The sequence below is a fragment of the Vespa mandarinia genome, chromosome 16, assembly GCF_050613455.1.
Source record: "Vespa mandarinia isolate Hongniang chromosome 16, ASM5061345v1, whole genome shotgun sequence".
Lineage (NCBI taxonomy): Eukaryota > Metazoa > Arthropoda > Insecta > Hymenoptera > Vespidae > Vespa > Vespa mandarinia.
The window spans coordinates 351,951-362,180 of NC_140825.1; the positions used below are offsets into that span (position 1 = coordinate 351,951).

The window sequence follows — 10,230 nt, forward strand, 5'->3', positions numbered from 1 at the left end:
TATGGCTTAAGCTCCCTCCTCTAACTAAACACTATTGGTGACTGTATCCACGTGCTGATGAATCGACCAATTGGAATAAACCATTAAACGCCAACTTGTTAGAGATTTGGTAATTTTTCTCACGCGGGAGAGTCTATTCGTTTATACAACGTAGAACAGAGTTCTCTTTTAAACGTTGTAGGAAACATTGATAACATCTACAAACGGCTAGAACATTTATCATAATCTAAAGATACTAAGTTTTTGGATAGCCGTAAACAGGTGATTATAATAATCCAATGAATTCGAATAGTTATTACTTGTTCTAACTTGACCGGCAAAGTACCGTCTTCCATAGTTCGTTGTTATAGTGAATCTTTCATCACAGTTGTCCTTAACCTTTGTTTGAGCATGCGTCTAATGACAAAAATAATATTTATAAGTTATTTAACAACATTTATTCTTATTATATTTTTAGTATGAATCAAAAAAGGCTAGTAGACAATACCAATCCATTATATGGATTTAACAGAGAATTGGAGCCAGAAAGAATTATTGGCGCAACTGATTCCAGCGGAGAATTAATGTTTTTAATGAAATGGTTAGCCAATATCATATTATATGCTTTTTACTTACATATTTATTTCTATATAATTTTCTGTAAAAAAAAGTAAAAGAAAAAAAAAAGAAAAAAAAAAAAAAAAGAAAAAAAGAAAAAAAAACAAACCAAAAAAATATGCGACGAGGTGACAAATGTTATACATAAGATTTTATTCATATAGGAAAGGAACAGAGGAATCGGATTTAGTACCTGCGAGAGAAGCCAACGTTATTTGTCCTCAGATAGTTATTAAATTTTATCAGGAAAGACTAACTTGGCATACTACTACGATAAATCATAAACCAAATACCAATTAAAGTGTTTTCTATTATTAAGTAATATATTTCACTAAGCAAATTTTCTTTATAAAAGATTCTATGATATACAAAAGGACTGAGAAATGAAGGATTAATCAATTGTCTTCTCTTTTCAGTTTATTCTCCCACTTTTTATCTCGAGCATTATTCATTAAAAATCTATAAATTTTCCAAGTGCGATCGTAAATCTTAATATATTGGATCGGCAACATTGTTTCTTCTTTCTATTTCTCTTTCTTTTTTATCTATTTATTTATTTAGTTATCTATTTATTATTATTATTATTATTGTTGTTGTTATTATTTTTTTTTTGTTAAATAAATCACGCATTCTTATATATATATATATATATATATATATATATATATATATATATATATCATGTATCTGTAGAATTATCGTCGCTACGGATACTTTGAAATATCTGAATCGATCTGAATGATAGCTTCAGCGTGTACAGATATAGCTTCATTACGTACAAGTGAATATAAGTTGGCAGATCTTCGTATCAGCTGTAATGTATAATAAATTGATAAGAAAGAGATGCATTTTCTCTTTTTTTTTTTTTTTCATAATTGAAATAACAAGATTACTAAAAGAACGCGCATATATTTGTAATACTAGCTGCTCTATATCGTATTTCAATCTTGTATCGCTCGCTTTTTTTTCTTTTGGAGGAAAAAATATCTTGTTTATTATGTGAAAATATCATTTTTTTTTTTTTAACTTAATAAGATCTATCGCATGAATGTCTTCTTTATAGTAGAAACACAATTTGCTTGTTCTTGCTTTTCTTCCTTGGTACCAATTGTTGAATTGCAATCTTTAATTACTTCGATTAAAAGATCATTAGGTTTTTTTAATGTAGTAACCTCGTTTAGTGTCTTTGTATCGTCACAATCGACAGATTTTTCTTTGGATATTTCCTGTTGTATCGTTGAATCTTTTTCCAAATTAAAATTACCCGATTCTGTAGTTTGGCATAGAAACGTAGCTTCGGTCACCGTTGTTGTTTCGGAGGGTAAACCATTGAGATTGGAATAATTAGCTTTCATAGAGTGATTAGCGCGCATCGTTGAAGGTGTTATTGCATGCTTGTCAGAATGATTCAAATAATTGCACAAAAAATAATTATGGCGAGACATATTCTGAGGATACAACTTCTCTTCTATTCTTCTGTTTATTACGACAGCTTCGGCGAGCGGTATTGGTTCTGTATACGTAAATGTTTTCTTATTACTTTCGGTCTTATCTTCTGGCTTTCTAATACAAATAGGACCATTAATAACGGGTACTGCATTACTTAGCTCGGTGGTAGTTCTTATAACTGGCGTAATATTACCCATTGGATCTAATCTAGAGTTAATTTGTTCATGAGAATTTGTGACACCTAATGAAACTTTATTGGACTTTAATATAACGTTGGACGACGTCATTCTTTCCACCTTCTTTCCTTTTTGCTTATGTTTCGTGCTCACTTGTTTTGATTTTAATACCTTTCTACTTGCAATTCCTCTAAGACCTTGTAATTTATTCATATCGACTGTTGAAATATCTGTATGATGATGCCTAATGTGACGATTTAAATTATCCTTCCTCCTGAAGACGGTTTGACAGTACTCGCAGGAGAATGGTTTGTCATCTAAGAAAATTATGCAAGATATCAATGAGTTTCTTCCTCATTTCATTCCTTTTTTTTTCTTTTTTCTTTATTTTTTTTTTTTTTATTTTTTTTTGTTTAATGGACTTTCATAAAGGATATACCTGAATGTACTGCCAGATGACGTCTTAATTCACTCTTGGATAAGAAAACTCTATTGCAATGGGCGCACGAGAAAGGCCTGTCTTTTTGATGAGTTCTCTTGTGACGTATTAGCAAAGATTTATCTTTAAAACTCTTACCGCATTGGTCACACACGTATGGCCGTTCATCTGATAATAATAAAATTCATGATACAATTCGTTTTTGCTTAATTAAAATATCATTTTTAAATAATATGCTTTGTTGTAAGATAATGCCATAATGTAAATCATCAGACTCACTAGTATGCGTTCTCATGTGACGTTTCAAATTCGTCAAAACACAGAAAGATTTTTCACAGGCTTTGCAGGTATAAACGACAGAATTGTTATGACTATTCAAATGGCTTTTCAAATCTTCTTGCTTACTGTATCTTTTTTTACATTTAGGGCATATAAATTGCTTTTCTTCTACAATATATCATTACATTAAAAGGAAAGACTCGAAAGGATAGTAAAATGAAACAAAATTCTATATAAAACATGCCAAATCGTTGCTTACTGTTATGCGTATGCATATGTCTATTCAATTTGTTTTGTTGTGGAAATGCTTTCTCACATATACCACATTTATACGGTTTATATCCACTGTGAACTCTTTCGTGATATTCAAAATGGGATCTCTTAACAAAACCTCTATCACAGAAAGTACATTGATAAGGCTTAATCCCAGTTACGCACGCGTCGTGGTAACATTTGCCTTTTTTGTTCCGGAATATTTTATCGCAAGCATTACATTTATACTTTTCTGGAGTTCCAGCTATTACCGATATATGGCTTCTATTGGAAGATTTTAAGTGCTTATCCTTTACTGTACCTTTATTATCAACAAACTCAATAGGATCTGACTTTGGTTTCTATATTGAAATATTATTTTCTTTTTTTTTTTTTTTTTTTTTTTTTGTTTATTTTCTTTTTTATACAAATTTATATGTGACTTTACTTACTGCGTTTCTCACATTTGCTCTCGTTGATATAGGCGTCTGAACATCATTAAAAGCATCTGTTGATTGGGATACCAAATCGTTTTCATTATTTAAATGAATCTGCACATTTGAACTTACATCGCATGATTCTATCTTTGGAATATACGTTTCAATCGAGCTTTTCTCATTGTCAGTGTTTACAGTTGACAATTTATATATATCCTTTTCGCTATCAAGAGTGTCTTTATAGATACACTTTGAATTTTTATTAATAACAAGCTCTAAAGGCAAGATTATCTCTTCTCCGATTACAGAACTTTTAGCATTTGCATGATTGTCATTTGTTAATTCAACTGTGAGGGAGAAAAAAGAAAAAAAGAAAAAAAAGAAAAAAAGAAAAAAAAGAAAAAAAGAATTTTATATATTTTTCTCAAGTTCATTATTTTTTTATTATGTATTAGAAATTAGGAAAAGTATTGGGAAGAAAAAGAGAGAGAAAATTTTTACCAAAGTCTCCATCGCTTTGTGGAAGATCACGGCAAGTTTTACATCCTTCTTCTTCATATAGAAGACACATTCTGCATTTGCTATGACCACAACTATCTTTTATCAGTCTTGAATCTGATGTATTTGTAATTTGCCGACAATTTGGACATTCTTCGCTCATTGTAATTATTTTTTCCACTCACATAATAAAATGTCACATGTCATTTCATCAGACATATTTTTTTTCCTTTAATAGAAGCAATGTCTTTCCTTCTCGAATATCGCTCTTTTATTATTTTCACAATATTATTATACGCAACGTATACGAAGTATACGTTTTAAACGTTCACATTGTTTAGTCAATAATTTCGAAAGTTACTCATATTGAAAACTCCTAATTCGTGCGTATACCCAGACGAAATACAACGTAACCTTTTCTTTTGAGACGGTGCACGCGGCAACCGAAGATAAATTTCGCGGGAAAAGTGAGATTTAAAATGCTACACTTTTCTTAGTGTTTACGAAAATATTTTCTTTTTATTAAGTTACCTAAGAGAGGTGCAAGGAATAAAAAGGACTTTCTGTTAAAACAATATTATTTACATAAAAAGGAATTGTTTTCTAAACGCCCGCGCGCGCGCGCGTGCCTGTGCATTTGTTGTGTATGTGCGTGTGTTATAATGTGTACCAGCGGCGAACAGCAAATATGCATTGAATTAGGGAAAATAAAGTAAATGCTGCCATCTATGCATTATCTCTTTTCGAGTTGGAATCAAAGGAAATGCTCATAAATTCATACGATAGTGCGTTGTTCCTCTCGCGTTATACCACGGATTATGTATCTTTGAGCTGCTTAAAGCAGTGCCGACTCATCACTAAAAAGATTTCAGCCAAAACTTCGTTTTATTCTTGTTGAAGGAGATTCTCGAACTTCATTTTATCATTAAGTGGGATATTGTTTCTTTGAAAATTCTACAATATGATTATAACTCTGAAAAATTTACAGCAACAAACTTTTACGGTAGAAATTGAACCATCCGCAACGGTGAGTTAAAACGTAGTGATATCGAATTTTATGTAGCTTCGTTTCGGTTAATTAGAAAAATTATATGTTACCTTGCAGGTAAGGGAGCTTAAGAAACATATCGAGACTCAAGAAGGCTTCCCTACCGAACACCAAAAGTTAATATATGCTGGTAAATTCAAGCCCATAACCTCACTTTTCTCTCGTCCGAATTTATAACATTTGCGACTATGTTTGTATGATTTTCAATGTTCCGTCATATATATGTGCATATAATTATTATGAAATGTTTCACATATAATACATTAAATGTCCGCGTAATTAATTTTATTTCAACGATTTATATCACGTATGAGCTATTGCAGGTTAAGTTTGAAAGTTTTTTCTTTTTCTTTTTCTTTCCTTTTCGACGAATGGTTTCCAACACCAATGTCTCTTTTCAATGTCTCTTTCGAGATCAACGTATACGTATATATACGTATTTTATATATATATATATGTTATTGCATTGTGTGATGTATTTATGCGATATTGAAATATACATGTAATTATTCCAGGAAAAATATTAATCGATGACAAACCCCTTACGGAGTATAGTATCGATGAAAAGAAATTTATAGTTCTAATGATTACAAAACCAAAAGCTGGTAGTGGTTCGGCTGCGAGCGAAGAGCACAATGTTGAAAGTGACAATAAGGAAGACACAACTACCAGGTATTCAATGATATAACAGTTTATGAATTTGTCGTTTCCAAAATGTGTTGTTTTTTTTAAAAGTTTGAGATTGGAAAAGAAAAGTACAACTATTGTCTATATAAAAATGATATTTTAGAAAGGTAATAAGACGAGTCGCAAGGTATTAAACCTCGAATAAATGTTTTTAAATGTAAATATTTATGTTGCAGTTACGAATGAGAAAAAAAAAAATTGTTATTCTTAAGATATTTCAGGCGAGTTCATGGTATTTATCTTTTGCCATAGCTCAGCACCACCACCACCTAGTACAAACCCTAGCGGTCAAACTGTATCTCAACCATCGACAAATGTGCAAGAATCTACAGTGACAGAGCCAGCAGCTGCTGGAGGACAAGCCGAGAGTGCCTTGCTGATGGGTGAAGAATACAATACAATGGTAAACAATATCATGGATATGGGGTAAGTAAAAGAAACGAGAGAGAGAGAGAGAGAGAGAGAGAGAGAAAGAGAGACAAAAGAATAAGAAATAAATAATCTATTTGTATGCGGACAGATAAACGCCTTTATATTTTCAATTAATCTCATTTTTATTAGATACGAGAGAGAACAAGTTGAACAGGCTTTACGAGCGAGCTTCAACAATCCAGATAGGGCGGTTGAATATCTTCTGACAGGTATACCCGCTCAACTATTTGAGGATCCATTGGAGGATCCTGCAGAAGCGCAAGAACAAATTCAAGATCAAGGCCAAGATCCTTTAGCATTCTTGCGAATGCAACCACAGTTTCAACAAATGCGCCAAGTTATTCAACAAAATCCTCAACTTTTAAATACCGTGCTCCAGCAAATAGGACAAACTAATCCTGCCCTTTTACAGCACATTTCACAGAATCAGGAAGCATTTATACGTATGCTGAATGAGCCAGGTTCGTTTGTTAAAAAAAAAAAAAAAAACAAAACCAAAAACAAAAAAATAAAAAAAGTAAAAAAAATAGAAAAAAATAGAAAAAAAATTTAAAAAAAAAAAAAAAACAAAAAAAAACAAAAAAAAAATTAAAAAGAATTAAAAAAATTAAAAATTTGGCAAGTATATTGATGTGAACTTTATAAATGGATGCTCACACAAGTGAATCTTTTTAATGCAGTAGAAACAACTGGTGGTACAGGCGCACGAGTTATGCCTGTATCTGCAGCAGCGGTAGCATCTGCGGCCGCTCCAGGTGGTCTTTCAGGTGGTGGATCTAGTACACGGGCGGCTGTTGAAATGATTCAGTTAACACCGCAAGACAGAGAGGCTATTGATAGGTTGACGGCGTTAGGATTTCCAGAACATCTAGTTGTACAAGCTTACTTTGCATGTGAAAAAAATGAGAATCTTGCTGCTAACTTTTTGCTATCTCAAAATCTCGATGACTGAAGTTATACATATGTATGAGTTTGAAATATCAATGGACTGAGAAAGGGTGGGTAAATTACATCATAACCACTTATTTTCACAGTAATTACGATTGCTTTGTTTGTAAATATACGTACATGTTTAGGATATTTTATTCATTATATACAGGAGAATTGATATGTATACCAACAAGCTAAATTTTATGTGATATATTCATCAATGTATCAAAATGGCTGGAAATGCAACAAATTTAAAATTACACACACTGATATAAAATTCTATTTGTTGTGCTATATCCATGATGGATTTCACCTAAAACACATCAATATTGCAGGCTATAAAAGAATCATTTGGAGCTTGTATTAATACATTCATACTTATAGATAACAGTCGTATGGTAATGAATCTTTGCTTCTTCACCGTCTGGAGCAAATTAATACTATTTTTACGTAAGAAAGTCCACGTAACATTTGTAGTCTGTTAATAGAATATACGTTTATTTCATTGTATTTATACATTCAAAACTAAGGGTAGCTATAGATCGGTAAATAACAATAAATAAAAGTACACCTTTTGTGCGTGCATTTAAATAAATAATTGTGCGTATGCGCGAAAGGTCTATACATATGTATCTCCAGTTCATTAATGTACTTTTGTGCACTTGATGGACTTTCTAATGTAAAAACAATATAGGTGCATTCATATACGGTCGGAATTAGTGCTTGTATATGCGTGTACATTCGCGTATGTATAAAAAGAGAAAAAAGAAAAAAAAAGAAAGAAAAAAGAAAAGAACAAAAAAAGAAATAAAAAAAAAAATACGGGAAAAAGGAAGAAAAAGAAACAAAAAAATTGATCTCTTGATATTTTTTAAACGAAAATAATAAAAGATAGTTGCACATGAAAGAGAAATTTAACAAGTCAATCCATTAAATGTGCATTAAACGATTATAACACAGTTTCTAGCGTTGAAGTAATATAACGAAGAAATTTTAATTGATACGTATACGTGCATCAAACTTCTTTGTTAAGAACTTCTTTCTTAAAAATATTATTTTCATGAAAATATTAAATATATTAATATTTCATATACATAGATAACTCTGTGAGTATAAAATTTGCAGATTTTTATCATATACGATTTTGCGAGAGAAATATATAGAAATTGTAGATACGGCGTGACTTATAGTCACCGATTGCAACCATTAGATTAATACTCTGATCGATGAGAGCTTTTACGAAGAAAAAATAAAAAAAAAGAAAAAAAAACAAATGAAAAGTAAAAAATAAAAGTATTCTCTATGACAAAATGCTTCGATATGGTCGTCAAAAATTTATCTGCTTGTTAACTTTGACATTTCGGTTTTATCTTCCTCTTATATGCATATGTGCGTATGTAAGGATTCGTTATTTGTAACTACATAATGTATAAGTACATACTCATGCGTGTATGTATCTGGCTGGCTGGCTGGCTGGCTGGCGTGCGTGCGTGGATGGTATGTGGTACATACATACGAATTCTTTGAAAATATATTATAACGATGTTGAGGAGATTATCCTCGAGTAAATGGTATATAACAGTACTGTATTTTTATTTATCAGCAAATTATGAAGCAATTGTATTGAAAGAAATTTAGAAAATAATGTATAAAAACTCAAGTCCAACTTATTCTATACTTCATTTTTAGATCTAGAGACACTTTGAAGCAGCAAAATCTTGTTTTTTTCTTTTCCACTGTTTTCAATATGTTTGTAATACTTAAAAACATAAATAAATGTATCTTCATTTATTAGATAAAAATAATTAATTACAAATATTCTTTTCTAGCAGAGTTACATATCTTCGTTGCATTTATATAGCTACATTTATCAATAAACAACAACATTTATCAATAAAAATTTGACGAGCTCATGAAATTAATAGCTTAAATAATGAAAATATTAATAAAATGGAAGAATCTTAGACAACTTGTTCAAAATTGTGTATATTCATGGTATACGCTTTAATATACAGAGTATAAAAATATATTCATTTTGTTCATGAGAAAATACCTTTTGTACGCAAATCTTTTTTAGCTTCTTCTATTTCCTGCAATTTCAATAATTAGTAAAAGTAAATGTTAATCGATCTACCGTATAAGGACAATTGTAGGAGTAAAAAGATAATATACTTTTTTGAGTTCAGCTGATTCCATGTTGCAATCATTGAATGTAAATGTCCTGTATAAGACGACACTGGTTGCATAAAAACCAAATACAAGTAAAGCTATAAGCGGTAGGAATAAAAATATTTCTTGCCATTCCGTGGCATAAGAAAGATTTATATATCCGGTGATCACTGCTAGCCATATACCTAAAGGTACACTAGTATACGTAAGCCATTCCGTCAACTTAGACATCTGCAAAGAAAGGTGAATTAATATAAAACAACGTTCCAATTCTAATGTTAGACCGATAAAGATTATGTTTATAAAACATTGGTAACTGACTTCACGTTATAAATACTAGACAAGTAGGAATTATCACAGAGATCGATTCGTCGCCGACCAACACGTCCACGTATTCTTACATTTGTTATCATCGGGTAGAGGGTGACAACATAGTTGTTATTACGTTTGAGCCATCTCGTAGATAAGAAATATACTACATTTTACTTTTTGTACGTTTAATCGTTAATCGAAAATGATTCATCGACTTGTTAAGTCATTTTTTTTTTTACTTTCTTTGTTAAAATAAACAATTGTTTTCGTTCATTTATAATTTTCGCTACGGTCGACAATGTATCCGCTGCGAATATCGTTATTATCGACGTAATATTAATTCCTAATTATAACTGCTTATCCTCGTAGTAAACTGCTTTATCTTCGAGATGAGGTTTGTCGTATATAAGTGCTGTCATCTCGCGATCGAGCGACGAAACTTAATTTGTGCATTAGAAAGACATTGGTACGTACTTGGATATTTAATTATTATTTAACTGAAACGTAATGCACACACATTATTAT

The 10,230-nt window shown here is 31.1% G+C and overlaps 4 protein-coding genes across 8 annotated transcripts; 2 read left to right on the forward strand and 2 right to left on the reverse strand.

Annotated features, from left to right (window-relative positions):
- The first annotated feature begins 61 nt into the window (after nucleotides 1-61).
- On the forward strand, nucleotides 62-1,141 carry LOC146872483 (chromobox protein homolog 1-like). 2 transcript variants are annotated; one of them, XM_085661988.1, is made up of 4 exons: nucleotides 62-261; nucleotides 458-580; nucleotides 762-915; nucleotides 1,014-1,141. In XM_085661988.1, the coding sequence occupies exons 2-3, from the start codon at nucleotides 459-461 to the stop codon at nucleotides 895-897; spliced, it is 258 nt and encodes an 85-aa protein (XP_085518114.1). In that variant the 5' UTR covers nucleotides 62-261; nucleotide 458; the 3' UTR covers nucleotides 898-915; nucleotides 1,014-1,141. The 2 variants fall into 2 exon arrangements, with proteins under 2 accessions (XP_085518114.1, XP_085518113.1); XM_085661987.1 differs by having other exon boundaries at nucleotides 762-1,048.
- Nucleotides 1,142-1,169: 28 nt separating this feature from the next.
- On the reverse strand, nucleotides 1,170-4,791 carry LOC118442224 (uncharacterized). 3 transcript variants are annotated; one of them, XM_035867570.2, is made up of 6 exons: nucleotides 4,131-4,790; nucleotides 3,645-3,976; nucleotides 3,200-3,530; nucleotides 2,941-3,108; nucleotides 2,662-2,829; nucleotides 1,170-2,539 (listed from the first exon to the last, which is right to left on the reverse strand). In XM_035867570.2, exons 1-6 carry the CDS (start codon nucleotides 4,288-4,290, stop codon nucleotides 1,635-1,637), a joined length of 2,064 nt encoding a protein of 687 aa, XP_035723463.2. In that variant the 5' UTR covers nucleotides 4,291-4,790; the 3' UTR covers nucleotides 1,170-1,634. The 3 variants fall into 3 exon arrangements, with proteins under 3 accessions (XP_035723463.2, XP_035723462.2, XP_085518102.1); XM_035867569.2 differs by having other exon boundaries at nucleotides 3,200-3,554; nucleotides 4,131-4,789; XM_085661976.1 differs by lacking the exon at nucleotides 2,941-3,108 and having other exon boundaries at nucleotides 3,200-3,554; nucleotides 4,131-4,791.
- A 113-nt stretch (nucleotides 4,792-4,904) lies between these two features.
- On the forward strand, nucleotides 4,905-8,113 carry Rad23 (UV excision repair protein Rad23). Of its 2 annotated transcripts, XM_035867572.2 has the most exons (7): nucleotides 4,905-5,154; nucleotides 5,233-5,305; nucleotides 5,691-5,847; nucleotides 6,115-6,288; nucleotides 6,424-6,755; nucleotides 6,975-7,292; nucleotides 7,394-8,113. In XM_035867572.2, the coding sequence occupies exons 1-6, from the start codon at nucleotides 5,089-5,091 to the stop codon at nucleotides 7,244-7,246; spliced, it is 1,074 nt and encodes a 357-aa protein (XP_035723465.1). In that variant the 5' UTR covers nucleotides 4,905-5,088; the 3' UTR covers nucleotides 7,247-7,292; nucleotides 7,394-8,113. The 2 variants fall into 2 exon arrangements, with proteins under 2 accessions (XP_035723465.1, XP_035723464.1); XM_035867571.2 differs by having other exon boundaries at nucleotides 6,975-8,113.
- On the reverse strand, nucleotides 7,868-9,881 carry Dpm3 (Dolichyl-phosphate mannosyltransferase subunit 3). Its single transcript, XM_085661986.1, has 3 exons — nucleotides 9,715-9,881; nucleotides 9,397-9,624; nucleotides 7,868-9,314 (listed from the first exon to the last, which is right to left on the reverse strand). The coding sequence occupies exons 2-3, from the start codon at nucleotides 9,622-9,624 to the stop codon at nucleotides 9,264-9,266; spliced, it is 279 nt and encodes a 92-aa protein (XP_085518112.1). The 5' UTR covers nucleotides 9,715-9,881; the 3' UTR covers nucleotides 7,868-9,263.
- Between the last annotated feature and the right edge of the window lie 349 nt (nucleotides 9,882-10,230).